Below are 21,246 nucleotides of genomic sequence, written 5' to 3' on the forward strand. Positions count from 1 at the left end.
AACAAATTAAATTACCATGAAATATTTATAAATTGGTGAAATACAATGAAGATTTCCACTGTTTAGTTAAAAATATAGGGAACTAGGCGTCAGGCTCGCTTCGCTCGCCATATCCGTCTAGCCAGGGGGCTCCGCCCCCTGGACCCCCGACTGGATCGTCCAAAAATGAGATCAGTGGGCTCGCTTCGCTCGCCTGCATGTAGACCTCAGCGGAACCTCTGTACCGAATTTGAACGTATTATGTCAATTTGATCTCGAAAAACACCTGTTACTATATCGGCGTATCTTTGGCGAACAAAATTCATCCACCTCAGCTAAACCTGTGTACTGAATTTTGTTTTAATATAATATTTCCATCAATTATTGAAAAAGGTGAGGAAACGCAGAAAAGCTGAGAAAACGCTAATTTTGGCTAATTGGATAAATTGGTAATTAGAAGGTCCTGGATAAATGCATTTCAATCTTCAACTTGGTGCCAACCTAACAAAGTCGACTCAACTTAATGCCAACCTGACAAAATGTTTAATTTAGTTACCAGAATAACTGTTTCGAAAAGGTACTCTCTCTAGATTATAGTTCTATATTAACATATGGTATGGACATTTCAATTATAATTTTAAGATATTGAAATAAGAAGAATATTCATGCTAAAAGAACTTAAAACCCACCCTTAGAGTTAAAATATCGCCAAAAGATTTCTTAGTGCGCCTCTAAAGGGCCAACTGAACATACCTACCAAATTTGAACGTCTTTGGTCCGGTAGATTTATAGTTCTGCGAGGAAGTGAGTCAGACAGTCAGTCAGTGAGTACCATTTCGCTTTTATATATATAGATATATATAGATATAAAGAACTAAATTGATTGAAGATTATCTGATACACTAATTTTCTTACACATTCTACCTTGTTCAGACCGTAAGTTATTCGAACAAGTTATTAATTCAAGAAAGATTTATTGAGAGGAAAACAATGATTTTTTTTAATGTATAGAGCTTTAAATGTTTGATACTCAGGTTTAAAATTGATCACCTGACGCTAGTGTTCACGCGCATCTCAAGTCTACTATTCAAAGATTTGAGCCAGCTGGTGACTGTGCAATAACGCTGGAGACACACGAGGTCTGCTATCTCTTCATAGTGAATCATTTAATAGAATCAACAGTTGCCAACAGTTTGCAATTGGATAATCACATTTTCTCGAATTTCGAGCTTATTTTTAATTTTAGGTGAAAATGTTACGGTACTGAACATTAATTTTAGAGATTCTCATGCTCAATCTATTCCACTCGATTTTTTTTGTTTAAATTGTATCTGAAGCCTTATAATGGAGAATCTAAAATCAAACTTTGCATAGATGGGGCGGAGCTCCTGGAATTTTTACAGATATGGGACTTGTGGCAGTTGATAGAGCTTATCGATGACCATTTCAGGTATAGCTTTAATCAAAATCGTTGGAGCCATTTTCGAGAAAATCGCAAAAACCCTGTTTTTGACAACATTTTAGCCGCCATCTTGAATTGCATTTGATCGAAATTGTTCGTGTCGGATCCTTATATTGTAAGGACCTTACGTTCCAAATTTCAAGTCATTCCGTTAATTGGGAGATGAGATATCGTGTACATAGACGCACATACACTCATACACACACACACACACACATACATACAGACCAATACCCAAAAACCACTTTTTTGGACTCAGGGGACCTTGAAACATATAGAAATTGGGGTACCTTAATTTTTTTCGGAAAGCAATACTCTCCTTGCCTATGGTAATAGGGCAAGGAAAGTAAAAAACACTTTTGAAGTGAAAACACCAACTTTTTTAGCAGAGGCGACTTTCCGACCAGTTGTTGATGATCTTCTTGTCGATAACTTATTGGATGTGTGAAGATGACCAACATTCGAAACGTTGTCACAGCTGAAAAGTAAGTTTTTCCATTTCAAAATTATTTTTAATTCAAATTCTCAATTATTGGTGGGAAATAATGGATTTATAACACACGTTCTATTTGTTCAGTTGAATAACATTAAAGCAATTAATCTCTGATACAAGGTACGCTACACCATATGCTAGAAAATATAAATCTTACAAGAGTAATGAGAGTTTATGTTAGATTATACCATAGTAATCTAAAATAAAGCAATTATTACAGGTTGCTGTGATTATAGGCTACCAAACACCCAACAACATAAGATAGTTGTTGATGAACATAGTGTGGAACCTGACTCGACCTAAGGGTACTTTGTAACTTGTATTTTAATAAATTGGAAAGAACTCCCCTTTTAAGATTTTTGCCCCTGGATATGTTTCTGTCGGTAGAGCATCAGGATCAGGATTCGTCATTCTGTTTATCAGCACGCTCGAACTAATTTCGCGTTTATTCTATTTTTTCACTGCGGTACCGAATAAATTTTCGTCCACACACTCAACATAACGAGAGTCCGGAGAAGTCTAGAGAAGAGTTGAACGAGAAATAGCCTGGCTCCGTTAAAAGTCACTGGGAGGGATGGATGACATAGCCGAAAAGATAAGAACCCTTTCCAAAGTGATGGAGGTGAGGGGTAAGCACCTTCAATTGAGTCAGATATAACAAGAATCTCCACGAAACAAAATGAAACATGGAGCCAGAGGGGAAATTTGGAGAACACCTTTCCGAGAGAGGATACAATAATAATTAAAAATATAATTTCACAAAAAGATTCACATTTATAATAACACAGAATTGAAAGAGAAAATCTTTATTTTATTAAAGCTGATTGAGTTGAAATAATAGCTGGCTGGCACCTTATCTTATCGACAGTGATAGTCACTGCTCACTATCTGTCAATTCGAGCTATGCCAGCCCGCTTACGAAATGTGTTGTCACAATAGGTATAACCTATTTTAATAAATTGGAAAGAACTCCCCGGCTTTTAATATTTTTGCCCCTGGATATGTTGACTGTACTTATATACATTGGTATATAATGTACCTTTGTATTCTAGGTACATTGGGTATAACCGTATGTCAAAACTCTATCTATTCCTACAGATGGAAATTAGTGAGATATTGCAATTATTCAAATGCTAATGAATTAATAATCACAGCATTTAATTTGGATTTTCGTTTAATAATAATTATTAATTCATTAGAATTTGAATAATTACAATATCTCAGTAATTTTCATCTTTAGACTGGCTGACCGCTATGGCTTCGTATAAAATGAGCGCAGCTATCCAGAGATTGTCTGTTTGGTGTGAAGAATAAGCATTCCTGACCGGCAGTTAGGAGGTACTGGGTTCGATTCCCGGACTGACAAATAATTTTTGAATAGTAGCGCTCATCGAATTTCCATCTAGCTGTTTACCCTGTTGTCAATATTTGTAGTAGAAGTCTTCGGGGTGATTTACAGCATTTAATTTGGATTTTCGTTTAATAATAATTATCTATTCCTGACTGAACTTTGATTAATGCTCGCTGAATAATATATTTTGCTCAGTCTCATATTTTATATCCTAAATGAATAATTATTGACAATATAATATATATAAGACACTATATTCGCTTCATGAAATTGAGGACAACATCCAACTCTTCAAGACTAGATTACTCAATACAAAATTTTCAAATTAGGTTTGTAAATTTATGGTATGTATCAATAAAACAATAAAGTACTAACTCACTCGTTTTTAATTATAGAAAAAACATTATTGATCTACAATAATAATGCATACAATAAACAAAACGTCTGGTAGGAAGCACCGTTACAACCTCAACTTGGTGCCCTCAATTTATATCACAAAAATAAAATATACTCAGATAAAAACTAAAACTAAAGGTCGTCACTATTTAAAATTTTTTCACACAGATCTTATTTTGATATTAATATTTTCTAATCTTACAAGTATCTAATAAAACATGTTTCATTCAATCCCAAGCACAAAAACAATTACAATAAAAGCAAATCATTAAACTAATTTTCATTAAATTAATAAATCTTGTCCAACTTTAAAAGTATGAATCAAGACAACATAAATTAATAATACTATGATGGGATAGTGAGAAAATTATGTTAATACTAGTAAGGCGAGAATTCTTTGTGGAAGCTTAGATATTCTAAACAGTATACAATGGACTTTGTTTCGAAAATGAATGTATCCTTAAATCTATCATACTAGATCGGTGTTCAAAGTTTTGTGTATTTTTAACCCTTCACACAAAAATAATGAGCATTTTTATTCAAGTTATTAATTTATTTCTTCCATGAAGATGAATTCATTAAAGCATCTATATAATTTAGAAAGATTGTAGATATTTTACAATTTACATAAATTTACAAGAAGGTTATCACATCCTTAGTAGTAATTGTTATAACGTTTCAATCCAATCAGATTAGAGCTAAAATCTATGAATGAGCAAAAGCATCAATAACTACAAAATTTTGATTTGATTAATATGAGTACACTGGTCGGAAAATATCTTATAATTGACAAGAGTGTGTTAAATGGCAGTGGCATATCATTTCTAATAAAATACATCATAAATTTGAGTGTATCAAATATATAATTTAATATTCATGTAAAATGGATATTATCAAAATATCGATTTGTAATGAGTAGGAAATTAGCTTGTAAAATCTGTATGGCTTATCATGAGATTTATAGATAGATTTTCATTGCTCTTAAGACTATGATGTGAATAATTAGTTGTGTCTCCTCCATGTATAAGATGTTGAATTATGAAATGAATTTTCAATTGTGACTAAAAAATGCAAATACACTAGAGCAATAATTATTATAGAAGAGTTACTTCAAATTGATACCTGATCGTATGAATTTAAAAAAGCTACCATTTCCAAGCTGGCAAATAATAGAGTGATATGATAATTGAGGAATTCGAATTAGATCCTAACCCCTATTAAGACACATTATTTTCTTTGTTTCGAACTCAAGTCGAAATGCAGATCGAGAACGCATCAGGTACTCCAAGGAAGCAGAACAAAGCCACATCTAATCGATCATCAGCTCAAAGTGCACTGTTCCCAACTTCTCTTTTCTGTCATGTTTGATGTTTTTCGCCCAAGCTTTGCACTCGACATTGATCAACACACCAGCTGAAAAATAAAACGAAACACAGTTAAAAACAATAGAAAGAGAGCAATTGAAAACTAATACAAACCAATCTTTATAAAATAAAATTATAGTACCCTTAAAAATTAATAAAATAATAAAACAAGAATACAAATTGTAACGTAACTACTAGTTTCGGTGATCACACCATCGTCAGGTTTATAAAAACAATATTGCATAATAATAGTTTTGTTATTTTAAATAACTATTATTATTATTTGTTATTATTTTAAAGGGTACTATAATTTTATTGACCGAGCGAAGTGAGGTCTAAGATTCAAGTCGACGGTTTGGCATTTCTCTTAATGTTTAAATGTTTACATGTTGCGCATTTACGGCGAAACGCGGTAATTGATTTTCATGAAATTTGACAGGTAAGTTCCTTTTTTAATTGCGCGTCCACGTATATACAAGGTTTTTGGAAATTTTGCATTTCAAGGATAATATAAAAGGAAAAAGGAGCCTCCTTCATACGCCAATATTACCGTAAAAATCAGACTATTCATCATAAATCAGCTGTCTAGTGGACTATAATACTACCCGTTCAAAAACATCGAACATCTTTAATTAAAATGTATCTTTCCATTAACGTTAGTAGACAGTTGACTATAATACTACCCGTTCAAAAACATCGAACATCTTGAAAATTGTATCTTACCATCAACGTTAATATAAAAGAAATTTTGCATTTCAAGGATAATATAAAAGGAAAAAGGAGCCTCCTTCATACGCCAATATTACCGTAAAAATCAGACTATAGAATTATTCATCATAAATCAGCTGTCTAGTGGACTATAATACTACCCGTTCAAAAACATCGAACATCTTTAATTAAAATGTATCTTTCCATTAACGTTAGTAGACAATTGACTATAATACTACCCGTTCAAAAACATCGAACATCTTGAAAATTGTATCTTTCCATCAACGTTGTAGACAGTTGCAGCCAGACCTGATAACAGCGCTCACACTCACACTCCGGGACGACACGTCACGGTACGATATAGGACAGAAAGCTCTATGTTTATTTAGGATTTTTTCTAGACATTTTTAATTGATAAATTATGTTATAATTTTTGAGAAAACATAACAACAGGTCAATGTAACTTACTGAGCGCGAGGTCTACTCTTCACAGAACTACTAGTGTTATAAATACAAGAAAGTAGCCCTGAATTCATACATTTTAACAAACCAATCCATTAATAATGTGATTCAAATCTTCGGCATTGGATTGGAATTATTGATGGTAGGTCTATTTGAGGAATTCTGAACATCCAAGTGAATATCACTTTGGGATTGTTCATAAAAGATGAGATAAATAAATAGTAACAGTTGTCCATAGTACAACTGAATGCCATCTATCATTAGCTATACAGGGTGTGAGCAAACGGGAATCACTCAGGCGTTCCCGAGTTGCGTGTTCTTCGATGCTGAATACATGCAAACTGAAGTTAATTATTAAACTAGTAAGAGAGAACGAGACGCTTATCGTATTATTAAATCTATATTGAAGCTGCAGATACCAGCTCTATTTCTGTCAGTATCTTGTTTTTCTTCAATTGAGAAATCCAACAATAATGTTTGTATTTGACTGCCGCCACTTTTTCCCTATAGTCCACGTTATAATGGCAGTGGAGAAAAATAGGAGAAAGCTGCCGATCCTCAGTCTTGTCAATGCTTTCTACAGACGGTAGCTGATACAGGTTTATTGAAGTAATATTAACTGTTAATTCTCGTTTAAAATAATCAATTGTATTTTATTAAGCAAGAAATTATATTTTTCATAATGAATTTTCATAATTAAAATGAAATATTTTGATAATTATTAATTTTACATTGTTAAAAGACGATCTGGCAACAGAGCGAAGCGAGAAAGAGATAGCGCTATCCGCTTTGTTGAATGATAAGACAAGGATAGCAACACCATTACTAATCAAACACTGCCATTATAACGTGGACCTCACTCTAGAAGATTATTTCCATAATATAGTAGGTGTCTTTAGTATTAAATATAAAAATGTTTATTGTAACATACTTAAAATTTGACGATGACAAAGACATGTATTGGATAAGTAAATCAATTTCAAGTCGAACGTTACAGCATATAGAAACTTTATTATCTAAAAATCAACTTGAATTAGCTACTAAGAAGAGGTTGATTGTCTGTGATTCGAGCTTGGCTGGTAAAATTATTGTTTCTCTTGATGCAGTAATCTGTAGTTTTGGGTTATGCAAATAAGATTTTTAGACAAGATCGATCGATTCATAGATTTTGGTTATAAAGGCCAGTTTCATGAATATCTGATATCTTTTTATGAAGTTTGAATAAAAACAATAATTTAAAGAGACCTGGCAATATAAAGGAAAAATCAACGATGCTACGTACTTCTTGGTGACTTGAAGTGAATGGCAACCAGAGGGCTGAGGTATCCTTCGGAATTCTCAAACGGGAAGAAGTAGCCAGGGAATCCTTGCTGAGGCAGATAGTCGATTTCTCCAATAAATTCCACATCGGCTGGATTTTCTCCTTCACAGGATACCCAAATTGTGTTCAACTGGAAAGAAAGCAAGCAAAAATGATGATGAACAGTGATAAGATCAAATCAAAATAAATTCAATTCCAAAAAATCACAGTTCATATGAATAGTAGGTATTTGTGATAAATCACCCTACAAAACTATACGTTTTTGTTTAGGGGGATTTAAAGTGTGAATCACTGTGATTTATCGTGATAGTATTTTTCACGAATACTATTTTCATTTATTATTTATTATATTCCTTTTTTTATTCTTTATTGATTCATATAACAAGTACATCATCACAAATGACAGAAACAGAAAAAATAAGGTAACCTTGTGCTGTTCCTCTCCCAAATTTAGATAAGGTTACACATATTATAAGAAATAATATTCCACAATCACAATCTCAAATAAATTAAACATTGGGAGAGAATCAACAGCATAAACCCAAAACTTTTTTAACTCTTATGAATGGGGAGTAACTACTTTGACTCATAAGAATTGAATCTATAAAAGATAGTTTATTGTAATGGAATATGAATTCCAAACAAGCGGTAATGATAGTGAAATTTAAAAGAAATATTCTTTAAGATAAAAATACAATATATATCTATCAGATTTCAAATTTTATTGTAGAGTTTCATAGCATACCACCTCCCAAAGTGACAATTCTTAATTATCAATTAAAAATAAGCCATTCAAGAGCAGTTTGAAAAATTTCCGACCTAAATATGAATATGACAAATCTCGTGAACAAGATCTAGTGCACTCTTTAGTCATATTTTAATATTCACTCACTGAAATTTCAGCAATTTTGGACGCATAATAGTCAAGTAACAGTCGTTTGAGTCGGCAGTTGGCTACTGCTGCTCACATCAGACAGAAACTTGTCCAATTCCACTCTGTCAGCGCAGTTTAGGCGCAAATAATCTGAGTTTTGGCAACAATTTACGATATCAGATGATATTTGGATGCATTTCAAAACCGAAAAATCACTTAAAAAAACTGTTGAAGAGTTGGAATTGAACAAGTTTTGGTCTGATGTGAGCAGACGCGATAGCCAACACCCGTCGTCGACTTAAAAGAACGTAACATAAATACTACGCGACCAAAATTACTGAAATGTCTAGTAAGTAACAATTAGAATTATTATTATTAGCGTATGGCTTTCAATGGTGGTGAGACCCAAGGGTAGTTCCACCTCACCGTATATAGTTCAAAGTTCCTTTTAATGGGAAACCGGACACTAAGGTTAAGTAAATTACCTTATAATTATATTCATTAGAATAATATACACTAAAGAGATAGCCAAAGAGATAAACCAGATCTTGTTCACGAGGGTTAAGGTAAGGTTGAGGTAAGGTTGTAAACGTTTCAAACTGCCATCTTATTAGATTAAAAATGACAATGTTGTAGAGATTATTTTGAGAAACCTGCATATTTGTAAAAATTAAAACTGATGTATGAGTTTAAATAATGCATCAATAATTGGGTGGACATTTCCAATCAATCTTACTTACACATGGATAAACTTACGGATTTTACAAGAAATACTCTACGATTTACTTACAGCTGATAAGCTAGTGTTTGCTTTATCATAGATAGTCTCCTTCAAAGATTCTGGCATATCTTCTGGCAGATTCGAAGTATCATTGTAGTATTCAGGTACCCAACCGAAAATCTGGAAAGTAAGTTTTCATTTGAGTATGGATGAGACGTCAGATTAGACTTAAATTGGAAGCTCATCTTTCTTTTTAATTTTTCAAACCGTCTATTTTCGATACTTTTCACGCTGAAATCGGACAAATTGATTGTTGAGTGTAATTGCTAGTTACCGTTGGAGAAAATGATTCAAAAACAGCAAAAATATAAATGCTTACTAGTAGACACGATGGTGTCTGGCTAGATGGCTAGTCTGGAATCATTTAAAGGTTAGATCTAAATAATCATTCAATTGAAAAAAAATTATGAGATTTTACAGTTTTAGGTTGATTTCGAACCACCGGGAAGCGATTTTTTAAATCATGAATCATATTCAGAGGATTTGGTTCAAGTGGTCACCCTTCTAACGGGAATAGGCGCATGATTCATAGAGTAGATTCGAATAAAGATAGGTGCATTCGAATACAGATATGACTTGTTGAATTATACCAAAATGAATGCATGAACACTAAAAGTACAGTAAGAGTTTAATGTTAAAGTTGAAAAATAATACAGGATCTTTCTCATTTGAGATAAACAATTATGATTACAATACCCAACAGAAATGATCTTTCAAGCCCATAAATAGGACTCTATAAAACAAGGGATAACAACATCATTAAGCAAATTCGAATTTATAATAGTCTTTCCTTAGCTGTTGAAGAGCTGCCTATGAATAAGTTAAAGAAAGATGTAAAAAATGAATTGATTGAAAAGGCTTATTATTTTGTGAATGAGTACTTTCAGATTTTCATATCAATGTTTCTAATCGTTATATGTTGTGCAGCAAGTTTCTGTATCTTGTATTAGAGCACTCTTTCCTTAGCTGTTAGAGTTGCCAATGAATAAGTTGAAGAAATTTTTTAAAACTGAAAAGATTAAAAAGGCTTATTATTCTGTGAATGAGAATATCTTTTGTTTCTGACAAGGTTATGCACTGTAAAATGTCAGGCTTAAAAGAATCTTGAATCTACAAAACTCTATATACTTTACTGGCAAATAAAAAAAATATTGAGCCTTGTTGCACAAAAGCCAGTTAAATTTTAATCAAGATTACGGAAACCAATGTGAGAAAGTTATTCTAAAAGAAGGCTTCTCTTGGAATTAATCACGGTTAAAATTCAACTGGCTTTTGAATCCGGCACTTAATATTAATCTCCGGAAAATTTCCGCACGATTAATTCAGAAAGTACTACAAACCTTATTGAGTTTAATGAAGATGCATGGATTCTGCACATGGTAGTTGTAATTGTTTTCGGAGGTGCAGGGGGCCCACTGTCTGACGTCAATATTGCACACCTTGCCTCGGCTGGGAGGATGGTCGTAGTCACAGTTGTAGATGTTCTGTCCTCTACCCGGATTCAGACCTGGCTTTCTGTAAGCTGCAAACAAAGCATTTTCCATCAAATTTGTTCAATAGGAATTGATTTATGATTTAGTGGCATTACTCCATAATTGCAAAAACACAGTTCTATTTTTCCACATCCACTAAAATCACATCAAATCTAATCAATGTGGATGTGACCAAATAAATGGTGTGTGTGTGTGTGTGTGTGTGTGTGTGTGTGTGTGTGTGTGTGTGGTGTGTGTGTGTGTGTGTATGAGTGTACGTGCGTCTGTGTACACGATATCTCATCTTCCAATTAACGGAATGACTTGAAATTTGGAACGTAAGGTTTACAATATGAGGATCCGACACGAACAATTTCAATCAAATGCGATTCAAGATGGCGGCTAAAATGGCAAAAATGTTGTCAAAAACAGGGGTTTTCGCGATTTTCTCAAAAACGGCTCCAACGATTTTGATTAAAGTTGAACCTGAAATAGTCATCGATAAGCTCTATCAACTGCCACAAGTCCCATATCTGTAAAAATTTCAGGAGCTCCGCCCCATCTATGCAAAGTTCGATTTTAGATTCTCAATTATCAGGCTTCAGATACAATTTAAACAAAAAGTTTTGAGTGGAAAAGATTAAGCATGATAATCTCTACAATTAATGTTCAGTAACATTTTCACCTAAAATTAAAAATAAGCTCGAAATTCGAGAAAATGTGATTATCCAATTGCAAACTGTTGGCAACTGTTGATTCTATTAAATGATTCACTATGAAGAGATAGCCGACCTCGTGTGTCCCCAGCGTTATTGCCCTGTCACCAGCTGGCTCAAATCTTTGAATAGTAGACTTGAGATGCGTGGGAACACTAGCGTCAGGTGATAAATTTTCATAACGGCAAGGAAAGTTGTGTGAGTGCGCCATACCAGATTTTTCCATAACAGTTGTATAAAATAGTTGTATATAGTTGTATATACTCCATAATAGTTGTAATACACAGTTATATTTTTACACATCCACTAAAATCACATCAGATCTAATAAATGTGGATGTGAGAAAAATAAAACAATGTTTTTCAAATCATTTTCGTTGAATATCATTCAAGTTTCTAACGCAATCATCAGGGAAATGCCAACAGCGGCAAAATATAGTGACTTGTGCAGAACACCGAGAAGTATATAAACGAGTTTTGTCATATTTAGAGCCCGTTCACATGACAGCGATTTACGCTCGGTTGTCGCGCGGTTGACCAACCGAGCGGTTGCCAGGTATAGGAAAACACATGGTGCCGTACACATGCAACGCTCGGTTTGAGAAGTCGAATCGCGGCGGTTGTAGCCTCCAGTCCAACCGCTCGGTTGTCGGGCGGTTCGATATACTAGAACAGGCATGAGAGCGTACATATGTCTTCAGTCAACCGAGCGGTTTCGAGCAGAGCAGTTTACATAGTGCAATTTACATTACAATTTTTAGTTCAGTTGGCAAGTTCAGTACAAGTTAGTTTGTAGAGGATCATATTTCATAGTAGGGTAAACTAGCCCATGTTGGGACACCAAAATTCAAATAGCTATAGCTTGGACAAAAATAAAAAAATCTTCATTTTTTAATTTTATATTGATTGTATTTGCTTACACTTTTATGGCAACTGTATTGATTGTCAATTGATTTTTTTATTGCAAAAACAATTTTTGGGAGTGTCCCAACCTGGTACATAATGAGTTATTTTTGGTCATTTTTAGTAAATTTAATAGCTTTCTCAAAAATTGATATTTTCAGAAAATTTTTGTATTATTCAATCAACAATACCATGAAGAATTTATCTTTAGAATATCATGGAGTTATCTCTTACCGTATTTGAAATGTTGTTCCAAAAATTTAAACTTTAGGCTCTAATATCTCAAAAAAGTAATGATCGGAAAAAATGTTTTTCTGAGAAAACTTTTCCATTTTGATCGCTTGATGATATACAAATCGAAAAACTTTGAAAAATATCACCATTAAAAATTTTAATTTCAGTTTTTGCACAGTCTTAACCGAGGGCAGACTGCTCATGAATCGCTGTCAAGCGTACGAGGCTGGCAAATCGCTCGATTTGCCAATCGCGCAACAACCGAGCGTAAATCGCTGTCATGTGAACAAGCTCTAAGGACCGGTTTCCGAGCTCGGGATTTCGCTAACTTCTAGACTTTAAACAGCTGGATTCAGAAAATTGGCTTTCCGAAACGGGGCGTAGTTGCAGTTTCTATGATAATCTTTATTTTCTCATTTCTATAATTGGAAACGTTTTTCCTTGACGAAAAGAAACATTCCTAAATGATTCAAAATAGCTGAAACTTAACACTATTTTCTACTCTATATTTTATTTTGTGTTCAATTTTCTAGTTTTTGAAATTTAATCTAAACATGGACTGCGACTACGCCTCGTTTCGGAAAGACAATTTTCTGACTCCAGCTGTTTAAAGTCTAGAAATTAGCTAAATCCCGAGCTCGGAAACCGGCCCTAAATCATCTATATTTTAGTTACATTTTCCAAAGCATCAATACATGTATTTATAAAATACAACACCATAATTATTGATAGCGTATAGTGTATGAAATGTATCATCAAAAATGAAACTTAAAAGGATTGAAACTTGAAACTATCAAATGACAAAAAAAAAACACAAATCAAACTAAATTGGAAAAATCGAAAGCTGCGAACTGTTCTAAAAACCTCTACACTTCTAAGAGTTGACTTCATAATTGAATAGCTTGAATTGCATTATGCAAATTCAAAGAAAAACCATTCGACAGAAATGCATTTCCTATTATTGACGACATTACATCATTGAGTCAATGACTTCCAATTATGTTGGCGTTATTCGCAGCTGTGGGTGCGAATTCATATTGTATTTCCACTGAAGATAAAGTAGCCTACAATAATTTGTATTATTGTTCATGATTGTAAATATTAACATCACAATAGGAAATCTGTTTTACAGATATCTATAATTACAGTATAAATGAAAATTAGAAATCTAAGTACCCTTTTAAAATTGTTCAATGTTACGGCTATACAGTCGTACAATATTATATATACAATATTATAAAGTCGCGATTTGACATGTTTAAACATGTCGTGATCGAACAATTTTAAAAGGATACTTAGATTTTTAATTTTTATTCACATTTAAGAGCAGCCCTAAAGAAAAATACTATAACTGAAGTATTTCATTGATAGAAACAGCGAAGGTCTGTACAAGGTATTCCCAAACGATTTAAAAGATATTTACTAATTGGTACCAAATTATTAATCTTAAATAATAAATAGGTAGAATCTAATCTAATTTGGCATAAAGTATCTTCATAAAATATTATACAACTTATATTCGTTGATAGAACACCATTCTAGCATTAGGAATATCAATACTAAATCTGACATGTTAAATACAGACTACTTATATTTTAATAAGTTACAAGATAAAAAATCTGGTGTGGCGCACTCACACAACTTTCCTTGCCGTTATGAAAATTGATCACCTGACGCTAGTGTTCCCGCGCATCTCAAGTCTACTATTCAAAGATTTGAGCCAGCTGGTGACAGAGCAATAACGCTGGAGACACACATGAGGTCTGCTATCTCTTCATAGTGAATGATTTAATAGAATCAACAATAATTTGCAATTGAATAATTACATTTTTTCGAATTTAAAGCTTATTTTCAATTTTAGGTGAAAATGTTACTGAACATTAATTGTAGAGATTTTCATGCTCAATCTACTCCACTTGATTTTTTTCGTTTCAATTGTATCTGAAGCCTGATAATTGGGAATCTATCTGCATTGATGGGGCGAAGCTCCTGAAATTTTTACAGATATGGGACTTGTGGCAGTTGATAGAGCTTATCGATGACTATTGTAGGTATGAATTTGATCAAAATCGTTGGAGCCGTTTTCGAGAAAATTGCAAAAAACCCTGTTTTTGACAACATTTTCGCCATTTTAGCCGCCATTTTGAATTGCATCAGATCAAAATTGTTCGTGTCGGATACTTATATCGTAAGGACCTTAAGTTCCAAATTTCAAGTCATTCCGTTAATTGGGAGATGAGATATCGTGTACACAGACGCACATACACACACACACACACAACACACACACACACACACACACACACACACACACACACACACACACACACACACACACACACAGACCAATACCCAAAAACCACTTTTTTGGACTCAGGGGACCTTGAAACATATAGAAATTTAGAAATTGGGGTACCTTAATTTTTTTCAGAAAGCAATACTTTCCTTACCTATGGTAATAGGGCAAGGAAAGTAAAACTCTGCTGCGATTCGCATTTTGTGCTAACTTATAAAAATTGAAGTGCAAACAATCTGTCATTGCCAGTTCTTCAGACAACCGTATTGAACCTTGATGAATAAGAAAGATGTCATAACAAAGGAACATCATTACATGAACTGAGCTAAATGTGAAAGCGGATACAGTACAACACCCTACACCATAAGTATTATCTTGATTTGTTGCAGTAAAAGACTGAATTTGTCTCAACCTTGTTCTCAATATGCAAAGTGGGTATGAAAACTCATCACAAATTGTCGCACAAGGTAATGCTAGAAAGCAGTCAAAATTCAAGGAGTTGATTCTCGATAAGTTGATTGATGTTGTATGATAAGTTGACTGATAGTTGAACTGAGTTTAGTTAGACTGTTAGTTGTATATCATCATAGATAAACGATAGAATACGTTATTGTTTCTCTATATTATATTTGATGAGTTGTATGATCATGTCATTTGTATGATTTTCATATTAGCCAAAATATGGAATATAGGGAGTCATTGAAATCTTGAAGCTGATTGATAAGATCAAATAATTCTGCCTAGGTTTTATAAAACCTCTATAAATCTATAGAAGGTTTCTATAGACCTTGGCATAGTATGACTCTGCTGTAGTTTCGTATACACATTCTTCACAATGTCAAATCCTTCTTTCTGAAGATTCACAGTGAATTGGAAAGCTACAAGATTTATCAAATTTTATTGCATGTAATATACTTACGGTCAAGAAATTTCTCTAAGCTGTTGGTCCAGAAAGCGAAGTCTTCCTTATTAGTTCCTCTGTACCAGATTAAAGAACTGAGAGCATTGTCTGACTCTGGCATAGGTCGGAATCCAAGACCTGTAATAATTATTAGCAAGAGATTAATAGTTGGAAATAAAGTAGGATATATTGATTGTATATTTAATACATAGCCAACTATATTATGATGTAACTGTCCCTTCAACTCAAATATGTTATGTTACTGTGATTCATTTATTCATTCATTGATACAATAAGTACATCATCAAAATAATAGGGAAAAAAGGGTAATCTTGTGCTATTCCTCTCCCAAATTTAGAAAAAGGTTACACATAGTCCAAAATAGGTTAAGTCTTGTAGTTCTTCACTTCACAGAATTTTCAGTCCTTAAATATGTTCACAAAGTAGGTATTCAAATTTAGATGCTTCGAAACCAAAAATAGAACAGATATTTCACATTATTTTAATTATTATCACATTTCAGGTTCAAGAGAGTGATTAAAAACAGTGAGTATAAAAAAGAAAAAAATTACTGGAAAAAATAAAATTAAATAACATATACATATTCTTCATAGGGTAGATTTTAAAATAAAAAATGATCATCCTCGAAAGTGAACTTTTATTTTAAAATAAAAATAGGCGAATAGAATGATTTAGATATAACAAGTAATATTTACAATAATTGAATGTTTAACCTCAAACATAATTTATAAAACAAATCATCAATAGACATTATTCGAGTGTGAATGGTGACAAACAAAATCTAAAATGTACTATATAAATAAAGGCTATATTAAAAGGCTTCTTGAGGTTTGATTCGATAGAAATTATTATTACCCTTTCATCAGGAAACAAACTTACAAATTGTTTTCATAAGAAATTGTTCTAGTATTATTTCTATATTGAATTGAATTAAAAAGACTTAAATTAGACTTAGAAGGACTTAAAAGTCCTAAGTCCGCCAAATAAAGATTTTTTTTAGATTTTTTTCATTTTCATTAATGATTTGAAAATGATATTATGGTCTTGAATAAGAATAAATTTCTTCTCATAACTACTTGGGCAGAATAATTCCAATTATTTTTCTTATTAGGTGTGACAGTAGAATTGCTAGTGAGTGTGTTAACTTGTATAATTGAATCAGTGAGCATGAAATATAACGAAGCCACCTTTTTCTTCTAAATTCAAATCTATTAGCTTTAGTCATAAGCCAATAAACTTTCGTGTCTCGTGTCTTATGTAATGTGATACTATTCAGATGACACACTTACAAACACGTCACACGGGCACCTACAGATCTCATGAAAGGAATCTTTCAGAAGAATGATTTTTGTGTCGGAAATTGATTTTGGTTCAATAGATTGTAACAAGCAGGAATAGCTTTTAAAACTAAAAAAATGATATCACCAGACCAGAAAAATCTATAATTAACCTACACTTTTCAAGAACTGTGGTTAGGTGGATTTGGATAAAAAATTCATACTGCATCACACTTCTTTAATAGAACTAGAAAGACAGGGTGTCCACTGAATCAGGCTCAGAAAATTCCCGTATATTTCACGAGTTTCCCGGTTTTCCACGCCGGTTAAAAACCGTGATTAATATGTAAGAACGGGCATCTCCCACACCCGTTTTCGTTCTTCAATAGATTATCAATAAACTATTGATTTACGAAAAAAAATCAATTCACGGACGTGTATTGAAGTACTTGAACATAATGCATTGTAGTTCAACATTTTCTAAGTGGATGACTAACCTGGATTTGTTCCAATAAGAGATTCGTCCAATTTCCACTTTGGTATCCTCGGGTCTAATGTGAAGTGGAATAACCATAGCAGGAGAATGAATAAGGCGGCAAGGCATATGTAGAATATCGTGTAGAATAAGCCGATTTTCGCTGTAACATAAACAAAAGAGTCAAAATTAATACACATCATATTAAGATTTTTGTTCTAATTAAATAAAAATAGCCACATGTTACTGATTGAAGAAGCAGCAAGATTAAAAATACCAAATTACAATATTCTAGTGAACTCGAATTCATTTAGAATGATCACATTTTCAAATAAGATTTAAGTTTTATGAAAATTAAATGCAAATATGCACATTATAGTTTGTAGAAACCCAACACAAGCAACTCTCAAATTGAAAGAAAACCTCTCCAAATTCTTAAACAGTGTTTTAACTCAAGGTAAGTGTATTTTTGTCAAATTCTGTATCAATATAAATTTGATGTATTACTACATATTTACTAAACATTATGTATCATTTATAATATTTATTGTACTATTTATGTAAGTACTGATTGTAAATTGTTTTGGAAAATAAATCTTATTTTATAAATTGGAGTTTGCCTTTAGTTTAAGTTTTGCAAATTTAGTTTGCCTTTTCAAGGAATTTTCTCATTGTTCTTAAAGGATTAGTACGGCTGCACATAAATGAGGTATTCAGTAGAAAATAAATTGATATTTGTTTTATCGAGCGCTATAAATATGATTTCGTATTTGAAATTAGAATGAATTTTACTTGGCGCTGTTTCAATTTTGGGTACAAAACGGTAACGAGGACCATTCCAAATGAGTGTGTTGAAACTTCTAAGTCTATTTCCTCAATTCATTATTTCATTTATCATTCAGTCACTCAAACTACATCTTGTTGTTTTCGAAGTAATCTCTTTTTATTTGATACTTATTTCATTGAATTATCATGTTGTACTATGTAATACGGCAGGTTTATGTTATATTATACAATGTTATGTCGTACACATAAGATGTCATGATGTGTTTATAAACAACTATAATATTATTATTCTAATAGGTTATGGATAAGAAAACACTCAATGAAATAACTTGCCAGATTTTTATATTCTGTATTCTTATATGAATATTTCAAATCTTCATCTATATATATAAAAGAACTACAGATGAAAATTAATAAGCAATTGCATTTATTCAAATGCTATTTAATGAATAATATCTATATATAAAAGCGAAATGCCACTCACTCACTGACTGACTGACTGACTTTCTGACTCATTCACAGAACTAAAAATCTACCGGACCAAAAACGTTCAAATTTGGTAGGTATGTTCAATGGCCCTTTAGAGGCGCACTAAGAACGGATTTGGAAAAAATTTCAAAGATACGCCCAAAATCTGCGTTTTCCAGCGTTTTTTAGCGTTTTCTCAGCTTTATCGAGAACAAATGAACAGAAAATGTTCAAATTTAGTACAGAAGCTCAGCTAATAATGTGTTAGAAGGAATTTGCAATAACGTCAAAGAACGGAAAATGTTCAAATTTACTACAGAAGCTCAGCTGGGTGTAATAATGTTGTGTTAGTGTAAAATCTGACAAAGCATTTATTGGAACGGTTTCACTTGTTATTCGTTCCGCTACTACGTAGACTTCATGTCGTCATCATGTCTGTCTGTCTGCGCGCTGTGTCTTTTGTGCGTCTGCGCTGATCAGTGACGTCTCAGTCGCGGTTCTAATCAGCTGGTTTTCTATACTTTTATTCGTATTTTTTTCGTCGGATTTTTTGCCGTTGCAATTTTAATATTTGTGCTATTTGATTTTTTAGAATTTAATCTTGTCTTTAGGCATCTTACCTTTTAGATATTTGTTATTTTTTCACCATTCGGTTGCGAGCGCTTTGCCTACGTTTCTAACACATCCGGCAGCTTGCCTTTTTCATTGTAGCTTGCAGGCTTGCAGCGTCTCCGTGTCTTCTTCAATGGTGGATAGTCGATGGTGCATTTACGCCTTCGGTCTAAACCTTTCATCTGAATTCATCGGACTTACAAAACGTTTTTAAAGTGTGAATTATTCTTCAAATTAATTCGTTTGTTCTATTCTTCAGTGTGATTCAATTATTCATCGAGTTCTTCACTCAGTTACTCTGTTAAAATTGGATAAACTTTGTCTAAAATTGCAACCTCGTGTAAGCTTCAGTTGCCATTTTTCTACAATTGGCTTCACCTCGTGAACCTCAAACTTTCAAGTGCATCATCTCTACTGTTTGGAAATCAATCCAAAAATTCCACAATTTGAAGATCGGATTATTCATTTGGAATTCTACTCGCTCCAGCCTACTTTTCCATTGGGGGATTCGCCTGCTGTAATGGACGTTTCCATGCTTGTCATCGCATGGCCTAATCACTTCATCGCTTGCTGATGTCCTGTTCCTGTTGGTATTGCAGAGTCGTTGCCTGTCTGCCTGGCCGCATCTCCTCTTCAAAATTTTATTCAGGTTATGTAAATCGTTCTTTTCAATTTTCATTTACGTATGCATCATTATTGTTTTATTATGTCTATCTTGACATTCAACTCACTGAGGCCACTGACGCCTAATTATTATTTTATTAATGTCTATTTTGACATTCACTCACTGAGGCCACTGACGCCTACTTATTATTTTATTAATGTCTATCTTGACATTCTTTCACTGAGGCCATCGACGCCTATTTATTTATTGGATTTGACAGCTACCCTTGGCTTTACAAGTGATTCACTGAGGCCACTGACGCCTACTTATTATTTTATTAATGTCTATCTTGACATTCTTTCACTGAGGCTACCGACGCCTACCTATTGTTTAGTTAATGTCTAGCTTGACATTCATTTCACTGAGGCCATCGACGCCTATTTATTTATTGGATTTGACAGCTACCCTTGGCTTTGCAAGTGATTCATTGAAGGCCACTGTCGCCTATTACTCGTTCTAATTGATGTCTGTCTTGACATTCAATTCTTTGAAGGCCCATGTCGCCTATATTTACCCGGATAATCTTCATTGTATTTATTAGCTACCCTTAGCTTTTAAGTGTTATTCTAAGGCCAGTGACGCCTATTAACTATTTAGTTAATGTCTATCTTGACATTCATTTCACTGAGGCCATCGACGCCTATTTATTTATTGGATTTGACAGCTACCCTTGGCTTTACAAGTGATTCATTGAAGGCCACTGTCGCCTATTACTCGTTCTAATTGATGTCTGTCTTGACATTCAATTCATTGAAGGCCCATGTCGCCTATATTCAACCCGGACTGTCCTCATTTGTATTTATTAGCTACCCTTAGCTCTTAAGTGATATTTTTAAGGCCATTAACGCCTATTAATTGTTAGGTCGAAATCTATTTTGACATTCAAATCACTGAAGGCCTATGCCGCATATATTTTTTATGTATGTTATTTGCTGAGCATTTTTTACAGCTTATTGTCATTTTTTAATCACTATTATTGTACCTTAGTAATAACTTTCATTATTGCACTCAATTTATATTCATTTCAGGTATCATTATTAATACCTTTGCATTTATTGCAATATCATTAATACCAATATCATTAATAATTTAATATCATTAATACCTTTGCAGTTATTGTCAGACCTCAATGGTCATTAATGTCATTGACCTAATTTTATTTAAATTTTGTAGTTCTCTACATTATTTCACATGTTGTAATTTTCCCAAGATTTGACAATTGCCTTTGTAT

The 21,246-nt window shown here is 33.1% G+C and overlaps 1 protein-coding gene across 1 annotated transcript in view; it reads right to left on the reverse strand.

Moving 5' to 3' along the window:
- Positions 1-3,653: 3,653 nt before the first annotated feature.
- LOC111055998 (sodium/potassium-transporting ATPase subunit beta-2) overlaps positions 3,654-21,246 on the reverse strand; it is a 38,366-nt gene continuing 20,773 nt past the window's right edge. The window contains exons 2-7 of the mRNA XM_039425413.1: positions 17,508-17,648; positions 15,731-15,850; positions 10,532-10,713; positions 9,201-9,311; positions 7,498-7,666; positions 3,654-5,094 (exon numbers count right to left, since the gene is read on the reverse strand). Of these exons, the coding sequence (XP_039281347.1) occupies positions 4,991-5,094; positions 7,498-7,666; positions 9,201-9,311; positions 10,532-10,713; positions 15,731-15,850; positions 17,508-17,648 (827 nt within the window). The 3' untranslated portion in view covers positions 3,654-4,990. The remainder of the gene's footprint in view (positions 5,095-7,497; positions 7,667-9,200; positions 9,312-10,531; positions 10,714-15,730; positions 15,851-17,507; positions 17,649-21,246) is intronic.

Source organism: Nilaparvata lugens, chromosome 3 (assembly GCF_014356525.2).
Source record: "Nilaparvata lugens isolate BPH chromosome 3, ASM1435652v1, whole genome shotgun sequence".
NCBI lineage: Eukaryota > Metazoa > Arthropoda > Insecta > Hemiptera > Delphacidae > Nilaparvata > Nilaparvata lugens.